General features: G+C 48.7%; 1 protein-coding gene and 1 long non-coding RNA gene across 4 annotated transcripts in view; one reads left to right on the top strand and one right to left on the bottom strand.

Annotated features, from left to right (window-relative positions):
• Positions 1–15,580, top strand: part of LOC140698734 (uncharacterized) — an 87,087-nt gene that overhangs the window by 23,442 nt on the left and 48,065 nt on the right. Inside the window, exon 5 of one of the 3 annotated variants that reach the window (XR_012076607.1) lies at positions 5,896–6,027. The exons of the other annotated variants lie outside the window; for them this stretch is intronic. This is a non-coding gene — a long non-coding RNA (uncharacterized lncRNA). Of the gene's footprint in view, positions 1–5,895; positions 6,028–15,580 lie in introns of those variants that run through there. 3 annotated transcript variants of the gene reach the window in all.
• Positions 6,026–8,749, bottom strand: MYOD1 (myogenic differentiation 1). Its single transcript, XM_006209345.3, has 3 exons — positions 7,789–8,749; positions 7,230–7,308; positions 6,026–6,959 (listed from the first exon to the last, which is right to left on the bottom strand). Exons 1-3 carry the CDS (start codon positions 8,416–8,418, stop codon positions 6,709–6,711), a joined length of 960 nt encoding a protein of 319 aa, XP_006209407.2. The 5' UTR covers positions 8,419–8,749; the 3' UTR covers positions 6,026–6,708.

The following is a 15,580-nucleotide window of genomic DNA, read 5'->3' as shown; positions in this document are numbered from 1 at the left end:
AGGGCCACACTTTAAAAAGGAAGAATAGAAAGTTGGGTACAAAAGTCAATATTTATTTAGACTTAGAAAAGAAATCAGGACCAAATGTAAATTTTAGAAAGCTGACAAATAGTAAAAACGTTTTTAAAAATCCAAAAAGCTTAATATTTTTATTAACTGCCTGACACACTTGCATAATACTTTTAAATACGTTATATTTACTTGGAAGCAATCATGATGTCAACAAAAACAGTTCCAACTTTTTTTTGCAATTACAGAATGATGTTCCATTCACAAAACCACATTTGTTTTATTAACGTGGCATCAAATATGAATGAAAATTAAAAAAATCATCCTCCTCCCCTGTAACTATTTTTTCTGTGCTAACAAGAACCTGCTTGACATTTGCATGTCACTTCACAGCTCCCATATTGTACCAGGCAAGGTTTATGGCCACTAGAAACACCACCAGGACAGAGCTATTTAAAGATACATTCATGAAATTCAGGGAACCCAGAGTGGCTGAAATAATCTTGAAGAACAACAAAGTTGGAGGACTCATATTTCCCCATTTCAAAACTTATGACAAAGCTCCAGTGATCAGACTGTGTGGTACTGGCGTAAGGATAGACACACAGACCAACGGAATAGAATTGTGAGTCCAGAAGTAAACCCACACATTTACAGTCAATTAATTTTTGCCAAAGGGGCCAAGACAATTCAGTGGGGGAAGAGTAGTCTTTTCAACCAATAGCGCTGGGACAACTGGGTATCTACACACAAAGCAATGACATTGGATCCCTTCTTCACACCATTTAGAGAAATCAACTAAAACTGGATCAAATACCTAAAGATAGGAGTTAAAACTATAAAATTCTTGCTTGGATTAGGTCATGGTTTCTTAGATATGATGCCAAAAACACAAGCAGCAAAATAAAAATATAGATAAATTGGACTCCAAAAACAACAAAAAACTTGTGCTTCACAGGACAACATCAAGAAAGTGAAAAGACAACCCAGAGAATGAGAGAAAATATTTGCAATCATATATAGGATAAAGGTCTAGTATCTAGAAGATGTAAAGAACTCTCAAAACTCAACAGTAAAAAGACAAACAATACCATTTTAAAATGGACATAGGATTTGAATAGACATTTCTCCAAAGAAGATTTACAAATGGCCAATAAGCACACAAAGAAATGCTAACGTCATTAGTCGTTAGGAAAATGCAAATCAAAACCACAATGAGGTACACTTCACACCCACTAGGATGGCTAAAATAAAAAGACGAACAATAAAAATGCTGTCGAGGATGCAGAAAAATTGGAAAGCTCGTAAGTTGCTGATGGGAATGTAAAATGGTGCAGCTGCTTTGGGGAAGACTTTGGCAGTTCCTCAAAAATTTAAACAGAGTCGTGACATACCCAGCAATTTCACTTTTACGTACATCCCTAAGAGAATTAAAACCATATGTTTACACAAAAAGTCGTACATGAATGTTCATAACAACATTATTCATAATAGCCACAAACAATAGAAACAAGCCAAATATCTATCACCTGATGAACTGATAAACAAAATGTAATGTATCCATACAATAGAATAGCATTCAGCTATAAAAAGGAACGAAGCACTGTTACATGCTACAACATGGATTAACCTTGAGAACATTATGCTAAGTAAAGGAAGCCAGACACAAGAAGCCACATAATGTGTGATTCTGTTCATATGGAATGTTCAGAACAGGCAAGTCCATAGACACAGAAAACAGCAGAGTGGTTGCCTGGGGCCAGGGGGAGGAAGGAGAGTGGGGAGTGACTGGTAAGGGGTACGGGTTTCTTCTGGGAATAAGGGAAATGTCCTGTTAATTAGGTAGTGGTGATAGCTGTACAAAGTTGTGAATATAGTACAAATCACCTAATTGGACAATTAAAATGTGTGAACTTTATGGTATGTAAATTATAACTCAATTTTTAAAATTGGGAAAAGTAAAAGAAGAATCAGTAAACCAGGAGGCTATAAATAACTTACTAAGAAAAACCTGTTTGTCAGGGTTCCAGCTCCCTTATCTGTAAAAGTCCTATTTTGTTATGTTTTTCTTACTCTGAAATGCTTTAGACGAATTACTAAAGAATTTCAGAACTGGAACATAATTTTAAATTTACTAATTCACTACTCAGAGAGAAAGCCCAAGTCTAGAAGTGTTCAGTCATATTCCCAAGGTCTCCCAAGCTGGTCAGTGGCACAGCCGGGCCTGGATACCAGGAATTATGTGGCCATTGACGTCACCTGGACTCGCTGCCTGCCTGCTACCGGGAAAGTTCTATATGAATTAAAACCCACTGTTAAATGTTATCTGAAAAAAAAAAGTTAACTACAAAAATGACCTTGTACGGTATAAAAATGAATATGACACAGCCTTGCATTTTAATTTCTTTCCTTTAATCCTTACTAGTGAGTTGGGTGCAGAGGATTGAAGTGTTTTACAGTGAGAAAAAACTGAGCTAGAACCAATTTGCTCTCCCTGTCATTAGCAACATCAGCATTTTTGTCTTTAACTCCCTCACCTCCTCCTCCTTTCTGCCTTCCTCCTTGAGCTCCTTTTTCTTGCCTTTTTCAGCCTTGCCCTCTCCTTTCCACCTACATCAGGCTGCGTATTCTTTAACTGCCTCGTCATGTGATTCCAGAATATCATTCTATATCATATAATATCATTCTATAATATCATACAGAGAATTGAGAGCTAATTCATATAATTCAGTCTTTCCTTCAACCTGGTTGAGCAAAACTTGTTTGATATCATTGATGATCTAGGGAAGATTTTGTGAGGCTCACCACTCTCTTGGAAATGTCGACTGGAAATTGTACTGAAAATGCACAGCTGTAAGATTGTTGTCAAATTTGGGGGCACTCCATCAAGTTTCTTTCATCTGTGGACTATAAGAGTTCAAGAGTATTTTAAGTTTTCCTGAGTGGTGATTCATTTTAAATGCTTTTAAATTGGCAGGGTTCATTTTAAAAGTTTGTTGATGTCAAAGTCTTGTGATAGTGGCATATTATGAATTTTATTATTTGTTGATGTCAGTATTATGTATTAGATCAGCAAAAAATGTAAATCTTTTCCCCAATGTGTTCATATAATTCACTACTTCTTTGTTTAGATTATCAAGCAATACAGGAGTCTTTTCAATAATTCCAGTCAAAAGTCTTTCTTTTAGTAAACTACTTTTTGGTATGATCGAAATATGTTTGGCAGGATACAATTGTCTTCTCAATATCAGAATCATTGTAAATGATTTCACTGTTCATCACTATTGCTTCTGTTTTATCTTTCATTTACTTAAAATACATTCCACTAAACCCAAACAAAATGTTTACCTTTCGAGAGGACCCTAACATGCCCATAAATACCACCCAACACAAGGGGGAATTCAGAATAGAGACAAGGGCCATAATCAGTTTGCTAAAATATTTTACTTTGGAAAATTTGAAAAGAAACTAGACCCTGTGAATATATTTCTAGGGCTTTTCTCGGGGCCTTGGAAGGGGCTCACATAAGGGAGAGGACCTGAAGCTTAAACTTCATTAGCTTCAAGGTACACCAGCCTCTGATTATTGTATGCTCTGGGGACACACGTGCTGTAGTGTAAGCACACGTGTGGGGACACGCATATGTCTCTATGGAGAGCATGACCCAGTGTGTCCTCAGACCCAGCCCAGGTGAAAATGGCCCCAAGAACAGAGACGTTTCATCTACACTGCAAATGGAGTTGGGTTCAGCTAGATGCCCCCTCTTACCCACCCCCACCAGGGGACTGAGATGATGGACAGGCCAGGAGGGAACCTCAAATCCCATCATCCACCGGGTGATCCTGTCTCCCTCCTGACTTTCTCTCCTTCCTCTCTCCTGACTTCCTCTGCACGGGCTATGGGCCAGGTAGCTAAGAGTGCAGTTTCTGGAGCCTCCCTGCCTGGGTTCAAATCCTGCCTCATGATCTAAGCTGGTCCAGTTAGAGTTCTTCTCTGGGAATTTTCTAACTGGAGTTAAATGGTGAGATCTGAGATAACCCCTGAGTTGCTGGAGAAAACCAGTATGGACCAGGAGAGAGTGAAGGTAAGTAGAGGCAAGGAGGGGTGTGTGTGGAAGAGTAAGAGGGGCTCCAATCCGGGCTTTCAAGGCCTGTGGGAGCTGTGGTGCTTGTAGCTCTACGTCCATGTGTGAACTGCCCTGTGTCCTTCCAACGCCCAACCTGTGGGGCTTAACCTAGTTTGAACTGGGTTTCTGTCACTTGTAACTGGACCTGCCCTGGACTAAATCTGCCCCCATGCCTGCTTCTTCACCTAAGGTCTCTATCTCTGTAAAGGCGCCACTATCCACTCGAAAGCAAACCAGAGCCTGAAGTCATCCTTGGCTCCTCCTTTTCCCTCCCTTCTTTAGGGGCTCCATACACAAGGCTCTGTGAACAGTTGTGTAGGTTGTTCACTGAACAAGTGCACCTGGCTGAGGAGGTGAGTGAAGGCTGAAATCTAGCCTGCTCTCTGTTTGCCTAGCCATGAACCCTGGTGCAGAGCAGTGTCCTTGGGAAAGAAGGAACATCTTTTTCTAGTTCCCACTATCTCCCTATCGACTACTGGGGCCTTCTTCATAGATGCGATTGGTTCCCTCAGTGCAGAATTCATGAAGGCACAGGAATAGAGACAGTTGTGCCAGATCAAGTGTAGGTGTTGACAGTACAAAGAATTCATGAATGAGCCCCAGCAGGTCTCAAAGACACATCTGGGGAAGCAGCCAGAAGAAAAGGTGAGGATCACTAGTAACAGAGCTCACCAGGGGCCCTACATTGGGGAGAGCAGAGAGCAGGTCTTCTGCCCTTCTTTCTGGCATTACGTCTTGCCTGCATGCCCCAGGGCTTCTTCACACCTGGCCCTCTTTGGTGAGAAGAGCCCTTGAATGTTGGCCTGTAGGATTTTCAGGAAAAAAAGGGTCTGAGGGTGGGATTTAGGAGGCACTGAGATCCTGGTGACCGGTGTATGTGAATTAGGGGCTGGGGTTGGGCAGAACTTTTGCCAGCCCATCCAGAAGAGCCTCTGTGTGTGTGTGTATCTCCCCTGTGTGTATGTGTGTGGTGGTGGGGGGGAGCCTATGGCATTGTGCATATGTTGTCTTCTTTTGTCTCTCAAGACACAGTTCAAATGGCATCTCTTCCAGGAAGTCCTCCCCAGCACCCTAGCTAGATCAATGGCCCCTCCTCTGCTCTTAGGGTGTTTATAGACTGATAAGAGCACTCACGCCACCTGTGATGATGCAGGTTTGCACGTGCCTGTCTCCTTGCAGGCTCTGGCTCCTGTCTTCTTATGAGATCTCAGTGCCAGGATGTTGTAAGTGCTGGGTTATTTAGAGTAGATGTGTCTGTGCCTGTCTGGCCTTCTATGCCGTCCCTTTGTGATTGCACCTATCACTGAGAGCCTGAAGTACCATGCAGCTTATAATGCCACTTCACACTCATTTAGTTTTTCTTCATAATGCTGTGAGTCCCTTATCACATCCTCTATGCCTATGAGAATTCTGAGTGGCACTTCGGGGACATGAATTTTCAATGATCCCTCTGGACACCATACCTAACTTCACTTTGTGTGTATGGAGGGGCGTGATTCGCAACCGTGTTCACACTTCAGAATCAACCTGGGGAGCTTTTGAAAAATTTCAGTACCTGGCTGGGGGTATCTGCGGCAGATGCATTAAATCAGAATCTCTGGGTGGCAGGGGCCAGGCATGGATTTTTTTTCTTTTAACTACTCAGATCATTGTAATAGCCATCCTGACACGAGAACCACCGACCGGTATGTGGTGACTTACTTCACAGTCAGAGGAACTTCCTCACATAATGGAAACGTATGCACTCCTCCTTTCTGCAGGCCCCAGGCTTCCTCCTTGCAACCCGTCTGCCGCCTACAGGAGTCGCTGCGCTACAGCTGGCCCCGTTTGCAGATTTTTCTCTGGGTCAAAATCCTGCCCCCTACCCCAGCGAAAGCCGGAGCCACCGCAGTATAAATTAGCGTCTTTATTTCGAACACCTGAACGAGGGCCCGCGGCTCGCTCATCTGCTGTATAAACATACAAAGTCCCTGTCGCACCGCACACCATGCCTCAGAGATAAATACAGCCCTAGGGGCTCCTGCTCTGGCAAAGCAACTCTTATTTACAGGAATAGATTACAAAAGTATTACAAAAAGTGGTCCTGAACCGGGGGAGCAGGTGGGAGTGGTTACCGTTACACCGGCTACACTTGGGAAGGGAGCGTACCCCGCGGGCAGTGGGACAGAGCCGACGTCTAGAGCGGCCACGCCCCTTTAAGCTTCGGGGAGTCGGAGTGGGGGGGCGCTTAGGTCTTCAAGGTTCCACTCCCCATGGGAGAGGGGGCGAGGAAGAGCAAGGGCCTGGGCCCTCTCTGGCCCACGGAGTAACATCAAACGGCTATCGCAGTGGGTCTCAGGGAAGGGTGCTGCGTGGGAAAAAAAAAAAGGACCATGTCCTTGCCCTGGGCTGCGGGAGGCGGAAACACCTATCAGTTCTCCCGCCTCTCCTACCTCGGGAGGGGTCGCTTTTAAAGCGCTGTTGGGAGGGGAGTTGGCATTTAAGCTCAATCTTTTTTTGGCGCGAGGGACCCTGGGGGCACCATCCCTCGGGCCGCTGGGCAGCGGCGCCCTCCGATGCGGCCGCCCAACCTCTCAGAGCACCTGGTAGATTGGGTTGGAGTTCGCGCCCACGGGGCAAGGCGGGGCGGCGTCCGGGGAGGGGGCGGGCGTGCCGCGCTCCACCTCGCTCCCGGCAGCCGCCTCTTGCCGGCCCGGAGACGACTCCGGCGGCACGTCAGCCAGCAGAAGCGTCGGTGCGGCGGGGCTCTCGGTGGAGATGCGCTCCACGATGCTGGACAGGCAGTCGAGGCTCGACACCGCAGCACTCTTCCCGGGCCGGGGTTCTGCGCAGGGAGGGGTAGGTTAGTATGAAGCGGGTGGAGCCGCGGACAAGGCTTCCACGTCTGGGCTCAGTGCTTTGGGGCAGACGGGAAAATGAGTGCTAGCCAGAATTCTGGGGGATCCCGCGAAATTTCAGGGCTTAAAAGGAGGGAACTACATGCTTAATATTTCATTCCCTGTACCATCTCCCAGGATGAGGGCCAGGAGGTCCTAGATAAAGAGAAGTCGGGACAGTTCAAAAAGGAACGTGGGAAGGAGGCGCGAATACGCACCGCTGGGCGCCTCGCTGTAGTAGGTGCCGTCGTAGCAGTTCCGCCGCCGGGCACCGCTCGGGGGGCCGCTGTAGTCCATCTGCAAACGGCAAGGGCGACCAAATCAGGCCTGGGAACCGCTCGGGGCTAGAGCATCACTCCCTGTAATCGCCCCCTCCCCAACTCCCCAAGTCTCAGCCACGAGTTCCTGGCCCGGATCAGTCCCGGTTGCGGAATAAGAGTGTGCAGGAGCTGTCTGCACCTGGGACAAATAGAGGGCAGACAGTCACCTACGAGCACAAATCTGCATTTTGGAAATAGGGATAAGCGGAGAAAAGCAGATCTTCAAGCTGGCTCAGTGGTGTTCTAATATAGCGCCCTGAGTCGGGTGCATCGCATCCATCCTGTGCGCCCCCAAAGCACTAAGCCACTCCAGGAACTGCTGCCTGGGCACCGGGGTTCACCCCCGGGAAGCTTCCCCAACCAACCTCCCATAGGAGGATCAGGTCCCCGCCGTCGGAAACATTCCAGGCATACCAAGGGCTGCCCTCGCTTCTCTAGCCCAGGGTCCTGGCCTTACCATGCCGTCGGAGCAGTTGGAGCGCGGGCTGGACGCATCAGAGTCGCCGCTGTAATGCTCCCCGCCGCGGCCTGGGGGCAGCGGGCCAGGCGCGTAAAAGGCAGCTGCGGGGCCAGGGGGCGCGGCGTCCTGGTCGCGAAGCAGCGCCTGCAGGCCCTCGATATAACGGATGGCATTGCGCAGGATCTCCACTTTGGGCAGCCGCTGGTTCGGGTTGCTAGACGTGCAGCGCTTGAGCGTCTCAAAGGCCTCGTTGACTTTGCTCAGGCGGCGCCGCTCGCGCATGGTGGCTGCCTTGCGGCGGTCAGCGTTAGTGGTCTTGCGTTTGCACGCCTTGCAGGCCCACAGTAGACAGCGACCCGCCTGGTGGTGCCCGCTGGGCGCGCGCACATGCTCGTCCTCTCTAGCGCCCGGAGCCGAGTGCGCGGCCGCAGGGAAATGAGAGTGTTCCTCTGGCTTCAGGAGCGCGCCCACGTGCACGAGGCGCGGGTCCAGGTCCTCGAAGAAGCGCAGGTCCGGGGAGTCAAAACACGGGTCATCATAGAAGTCATCCGCTGTTGCAAAATTGCAGAGAGAGCTGTCGGGGCCCGTCAAGTCTACATCGCGCAGCGGCGGCGACAGCAGCTCCATATCCCCGCGGGGGGCGGCGCAGTCCTGGCTTTGCCCAACCCCAGCGGCAGGGGTTGCCAGAGACTTTCTGCGGATCCGGGGCCCCGGCAGTGCGATAGCAAAGTACTGAGGGTCTGAATGTACACCAGCTGTCCCCAACCCTGCCCTGTCTTGTCCCGCCTGACAGACGGCAAGGAGAGCTGCGGCAGCGCCTTGGGGCTTCCCCACCCCTACCTTCACGCCAGGCTCCCGGGGCTATTTATCCGGTAGTAGCCTAAGGGCCCCCGAGCGGGAGCGGGCGGCTAGGGGCGGGGGCGCCCGAGGCCAATAGGAATAGAGCGGGGAGGAGCTTGGGATCCCCACGGTGGCCGCAGGGGCAAGAGACTGGCCAGCCCCCTACCCCTGGACACTCACGCGCGCACACTCCGGCCCCTCCCCAGGCAGGGAGGAAGGCAGAGGCTGGCAGTCCAAGCTTTACTTGGCTCCCAGCACACTCTTTTCAAACCTCTCCAGCACCAGACTCCTCCTCTGTATGAGGGAAACGCAGGCTGCAAGGTCTTACTTCTGAGTTGCCTTTAGGGTCCCCTCATTCCGTTAATTCGTGGGGGACCCAGGAGCAGAACAGGAGCAGAAATCGGATCGAGAGACATTTGGAGAGAGACACATGGCAATGGGGCAGAGACACTCTTAAACCTGAGATGGTGGGACTGTGAGAGATAAACCCAAGAGGCTGAGGCATTCAGAGAGCAGAAAGCTAGAGAGCCAGAGGCAGAGAAACAAGAAATGAGAGATTAGCTCAGAGAGTCTAAGTGAGGGAATCTGAGACTGAACGTGGTGGTCATGTCACTTGGCCAGTTCCTGCCCCTGGGAGTCACTCAGAGAGAGGGTTGCAGATCCACTCTTCTTCATTGGATGCTTAGAAATCCAGCTGCCTCTATATAGAAATCATGATGGCTGCTAAAGTTAGGTGCCAATCTCTCCAAACTCAAGTCCTGCCCCAGCCTGGAGGGAGGGAAGCAAATTCCTGCCCATCTTAACCTGCACGTTTCCGCAGCTGGGTAACCAGTGCCCATTCTAGGCCAGAGATGTCTCTTCAGCTGGGAAGAAAACTCCGCCTCCTGGGAACTTGCCTCCACCTCGTGCGCCAGTGAAGTTCATAGTGCAACGGCCCTGAACTCCTAGAAGGCCTGAGAACCTCACTTTCTGGTGGAGCTTGTAAGAGTGAGGTGTGTAGACCAGTAACCTAGACCCTACAGTTTCCTGTGTGATTTTGTGGAAGCCACATCTCCTTCTAAACCTCAGTTTCCCCACTTTGTACATTTGGAGATAACAATAGTGCTCTCTTAGAGTGATTGCGGTGGTGGTGAGAATCTAAAGAGACTAAAGATGTGGAAGCCTTCAGTCCAAGGTGCAATGCTATACCAACAAGAGGGTTTGCTTCTGTCACTGGCACCAGCTGGACAGCTGGAAGGGGTGCTTCCTGCGGCCTTCCTGGCTCCTGGCAATGAGCCTTGACAGGGGCCCATGTAGTCTCAGGGCTGGGCTCCTGTGAAGGCCTCAGCTGCATTTCTTCCCAGCAGGCCCACTGGAGAGACTGGGAATAGAAGGAGGAGGCAGCAACCCCATGGGACTCTGGCACCCTCACAAGGTCTGGGGTACCCCCACCCCTATAGCAGCCTCTGCCTGAATCTGCAGTCCACACCTTCCTCTCAGCACTCAGGATAGAGATCTCCCTTGGACCAGACATGCCTACCGGGGTCTCTTCTCCTGGAGCCCACAGATATATGCAAGAGTGACCTCTGTGCCTTTCCCACTAACTTTGAGAAGCTGTCCTAACTGGCCCTTGGGGTCCGGAGGGCTTCTTCCTTCCATCCTCTTTTGGAGCCCTGCCTTCTTTACTTCTCTGACACTTGCAGTAGTGCTGAAGTTTCCCCTTTAGGAAGTTCTCACCTCCCTTCACTCCATAGTACCACTTTCATTTATTCATTCAACACACATTATGGAGTCTCCACTATGTGCCAAATACTAGTCTAGGTGTTGGGGATGAGGCAATGAACAAAACCAAGGCCCTGCTCTCATGGTGCTTACATTGTTGTGTGATAGATTATAAGCAAGCAAGGAAGCATATCATGTCAGGAGGTTATAAGTTTGTATGAAGAAAAATAAGCAAGGCAAGGGAACAAAGTGATGATTATTTCACTACTTAGTCAGGGAAGACCTCTCTGTCCTGATTCCATTTGAGCAGAAACCAGGATGATGGGAGAGCAGAAGCAGATAGCTTGAGCCAGATGAAGGGAAGAGCATGTGCAAAGGTCCCGGGGCAGGACTATTTGTCAGATTTCAGGTACAGCAAGGAGGCTGGTATGTCTAGAACAGAATGAGAAAGTGGGAGAGTGGCGAGAGATTGGGTCAGGGAGGGAGCAAAGGATTTGTATTCTGAGATGGAAAGCCACAGGAGGGCTTGAGCAAAAGAGAAGAATGTCACCATCTGATAAACATTTTAATAAGAGAGTGCTGGTTATGGAGAGCAAGGGCACAGAAGGGAGACCAATTAGGAGGCTATTAAAATAATCCATGTGAGTGATGGCTTAGATCTGGGTGGCAGCAGTGGAGATGGTGAAAAGTGGTTGGGTTCCAAATATGTTTTGAAGATGGAACCCCCAAGGTTTATTCATGATTGGATCTGGGCAAGGAAACAAAAGAGGAATTAAGGATGACTCCTGGAAGAATGGAGTTGGGGAAGAGCAGGTTTGTGGGTGGCAGATCTGGAGTCCAGGTTGGTGCAAAATTTGAAATGCATTTTCATCATCCAGGTGGAGTGGTCGAGTAGGCAGGGGGTTTATGAGGGTGCAGTTCCAAAGGGCATGTGGAAGTCGTCCATTCAACTAAGACATCTCTTGGGTCTCTCCAGCCACTGTCACCATCCTGGACTATACTGCCACATTACTGGGCTGGATGCCCACCAAAGACCCCCGGTCCCTCTCCTCACTTCTACTCTTGCCTGCGTAGAATCCATTCACTACACAGCAGTTTGAGTGATCCTTTAAACATGTAAGTGGGATTATATTCCTCTTCTGCTTCAAACTCCCCAACAGTTTCTTGTTGTATTTAGAATAAAATCTCATTTCCTCTTTCTGGCCTATCAGGCCCTCATGAGCTGGCCTCAGCCCATCTCTGAAATTTTGTCTGAAACCATCACCCCCTTCAATCATTCCATGCTAGTCTGACTTCCTTCCCTGTCTTCTGACACTCTGAGCACGGTCCTTCCTCAGTGTCTGGTAATTGCTGCTTCTCTGCTGGGCTCTTCCTAAGGCTAGCTGCTTTTCTTATCAGGTCTCAGCTCAAACCTTGCCTCTTTGGGATGTCTCTGACCATCCTCTCTATGGTAGCTGGTCACACTCCCCCGCTCATTTCCTTCTTAACACAATCACTCTTTAATTATCTTCTTTATTAGTTTGTTCATTGATTGACGTAGCCCCAAGAAGTCAGGGATGCTTTGTTCACCATGGCACTTCTGGAAAGACCATCACAGTGACCATCATGTAGTAGGAACTTGATAAATATCAAATGAAGGAGTGGGAGGCCTCATGGCCTTTGAATTTCTATGTATATAAACGAACTTCTTGAAAAATGTCATTAATGAAGATGGTTGTTATTTCTTCTAAACCGGGCAGTCGCATACATGATTAGACCTACATGCTGGGTCACTTGTGCTCTTCCCAGGCCAGACTCAGGCTGTCTGCCTGGAGCATGATCTTTTATGTTGAGCAATTGCACATGACCTGCAGCAATATCGGCACAGAATACTACAGAAAGATTTGGTGCTTATTATAACCTTGAGTCTTTCCCTTTGACTTATACTCACAATGAGGAATGTAAATTGTTGTTATATTAGTAATTTAGTTTGAAATAAATATTTCTTCCCGCTTGTTCACGCCTCAGCAGGATACCTGGCACATAGTAGGCAATGAATAAATATTTCTTGGATGAATGAATCAATCAAACCCTTTAAGTGAAATTGAGACTTCCAGGTGAGCTCTTTATTTATTTTTTTTTTACATTTTTATTGATTCATAATCATTTTACAGTGTTGTGTCAAATTCCAGTGTTCAGCACAATTTTTCAGTCATTCATGGACATATACACACTCATTGTCACATTTTTTTCTCTGTGATTTATCATAACATTTTGTGTATATTTCCCTGTGCTATACAGTGTAATCTTGTTTATCTGTTCTACAATTTTGAAATCCCTTATCCATGCAAATCTGGATTCTTCTCAAACCTGAGCAAGCAAAGAAAACACAGAAATATATTGGATTCTGAAATGTAAATGATTACAACTTTGCTTTTTGTGTTTTGTGTTTTGTGTTCATAAAAACCACCTCAGGACTGTCATCAAGGTAGCTTTACAATAATTTAAGTGTTATATGTGCAAATTTACCGAACACATTTAGTATTTTATCCCTTGTGGCTTAGAAATCTAAACTGCTTTGACAGGTTTTGATTTGTAGCTTCATCTTCTTTGGTAATTAGGAAGCATGGTTTTAAAACGCATACACACTCTAGTGGTACAAGGCACTTGTATACTAGACTTCTGACTGGGATTTTGTTTGCTGCAAGATTTCTGCTGCTTGGAGTTTGGGAATCACTGGACTTGGTGACCTTTACAGACCTCTCCAGACCTGGGCCCCTCGCCTGCCTGGGGTCACTCTCCTGGTCGTACCATCGCATCTTTTAGGAAAGATTGACCAACATGACCGCCCCCATCCAAAGACTGCTGAAAGATCAGGGAGAAAAATGTCCACCCTGGGCCCTGGGACTTCTTAGTCCTACTGCTGGGTTAGGGGCAGGGAGGGAAAAGCAGAAAGAGTCCAAACTCTTGTATGGTAGAGTCTAGTGGAGGGGGTCCTTTGGAGTCACGGGTGCAAGACTTATTCTGGGAGAGGCCAATGGCAAGGGGCTGAGAGCCCTATGGAAGGGGCGCCCCCACCCTGCACCTCTCCCTCCATCTGAAGGCTGAGCAGAGTGGTGGGCTGTGTGGTCTGGGGCAAGGGCACATCTCAGCCCTGGCCCTGGTTCTCCAGTCTTCCCAGTGAGGGGCTCCTTTGGCAGTTGGTGGGGAGGGAGAGTCCCTTCTCCACCCTTTCCAGTCCTCCCTCCCCAGCTTCCTTGGCCCGCCTGCCTGGGGCTATAAATGGAGAGCCAGACTCTGGGCAGGAATGCAGGCCTGGCTGGGTCCCACAGCATTGCACCCTCAGGGAGCAGCCGGCCCCAGGGCTCCCGGCAGCCTTTATATATATATATATAGCCTCTGGAAACCCAATCCAGCCTGCACCTGCCCCGGTCTTCAAGCACCCTGCCCCTGCATAGGCTGGACCCATGGCCTTGTCCCCCGGGGTTGGCACAGGCTACATATCTAGCTGGGGGATGGGACAGGCCACAGGGCCAGAAGGTGAAAACAAGAGAGGGCCAGGTGGGGCAGGGCCAGCCCCAGGTCCCCTCTCCTTCTCCAGGCTTTCCCTTCCTGCCCCTGTATCTACCTTGAACACCCACTTCTGTCCCTGGCCAAACTTGCTCCCTGCCGGCCAACTGGATATGGGTCCTGCCCTGGCCAGTCTAGGTTGGTCAAGAGGGTAATAGATGTCCTAGATTCAAGCCCAGGGTTCCAGAAAGTCCCTACAGATGGCCATACTTCTCCCTTTGGGGTACTCCCCAGCTTCCCACGTACAAGCAGGGCTTGGGAGTCTAGTGGATGAACTGGGAGTTGGAGAAAAGGGGTCCACGTGAAGGGGGAAGGGAACAGGGAGACAACAAATGGCATGTGTACTCCCCCCACCCCTGTGTGCAGGGAAGGGCTGTGTGGGGCAGTGGTGGGGGGGCACTGTAGGGGCACATGCCCAGGGCCAGTCATCTGCTCTCTGATTCTTTCACTCATTCAACAAATATTAGGCAGCATGTTCTGTGCTAGGTGCTGGAAATACAGCTGAGAACAAAACAGTCAATGTTCCCTGCCCTTGTGGAGCCGATATTCCAGCAGGTAAGACTGACAGTAAACAATAAACATACTGCTAAGTACATCATGGAATATGTCAGGAGGCAGAGAGATGTGAAAAGCAGAGCAGGGTGAGTGGAACTGGGAAGCCAGGGCAGAATGAAATGGAGCGGTCAGGTAGGCACAGTGACATTTGAGCAAAGAGGTAAAAGAACTTTGAGAGCGAGCCACAAGCCCATCTCGGGAAGAATGTTCTGGGCAGAGAGAGCAGATCATTACTGAGCACCTTCTCTGGGACAGCTGCCTCCACCAGGAGCAGAGGACTGTATGGGGGATGAGACAGGCATGGCTACTGCTGCTCTAGGAACCCTTGGCCCGAATGTCTGCTGCTGTGTGGTCTGGGTGAGGGCATTGGGGGTGGCATGAGATGGGACTCAAGGACGGCTTGGAGGGATGACTTGTGACAACAGAGTGAGGTGAGGATGAGATGCTTTGTGCACACAGAGACCCGTGTACAGTGCATTGCGGGCACAGGGAAGTGGGGAGGGTATGGGGTGTGTCTGGCGTGAGCTTGGCCTTGTGGGAACAGAAACCCACGGAGGCCGCACAGTTTTTCACCCTGCCTGGCCCCTCACTCCAAGTGCCCTGTGCATGGATACCTCAGTCTCGGGCTCTACCTCCCACTTCCAGCTTCTTCTCCAGGGTCTTTGAGCCAGGGGAGGGCAATTAGCAGGAGCCGGCACTATTTGACAGAGGCCAGGAAAGCTGAGCCCCAGTTTAAGAGGTACCTGATGCTTCTGGAAAGACCTGGGAACTTCATCCATTCAGTTTCTTTTCTTCAAGCTTATCCTTTATGTAATTAAAGCTTTTTCTGCCTCACAGTTGAGTACAGGGGTCTTTGTGGGCCTAGATTTCTGGAGTCTAAAGTACAAACTTGCTCTGGTTTCCTTAACTGCACAAATAAGGTGACAATAGCTTAATGACTAGAAGTGTTAAGGTAGGCAGGGTTCAGGAAGGTGCTAATTTTTCTTCCAGCCTAATGGCATTCGGTTCTTGGGGTGAGGAGAGCTGCATGAAGGAGAGTTTACCACCTCCATTGAGCAAACACTAAAACAATACATTTTTTAAAACAAATGCAAGTATAACTTGCAGCATGAAGGATTTAAGAAATAACATCACCAAAGGATAG

The sequence above is a fragment of the Vicugna pacos genome, chromosome 10 (genome assembly GCF_048564905.1).
Source record: "Vicugna pacos chromosome 10, VicPac4, whole genome shotgun sequence".
NCBI lineage: Eukaryota > Metazoa > Chordata > Mammalia > Artiodactyla > Camelidae > Vicugna > Vicugna pacos.
This window is presented reverse-complemented; position numbering and strand designations above follow the sequence as displayed.

What these genes read in the sequence shown, in the direction of transcription:
- MYOD1 (XM_006209345.3), bottom strand. Translation starts at nt 8,418, where the DNA reads ATGGAGCTGCTGTCGCCGCCGCTGCGCGATGTAGACTTGACGGGCCCC. An exon ending in CCAACTGCTCCGACGGCATG is followed by an intron (nt 7,309 to 7,788) that starts GTAAGGCCAGGA and finishes TGCCGTTTGCAG; the next exon opens with ATGGACTACAGCGGCCCCCC. An exon ending in CTACAGCGAGGCGCCCAGCG is followed by an intron (nt 6,960 to 7,229) that starts GTGCGTATTCGC and finishes CTCCCTGCGCAG; the next exon opens with AACCCCGGCCCGGGAAGAGT.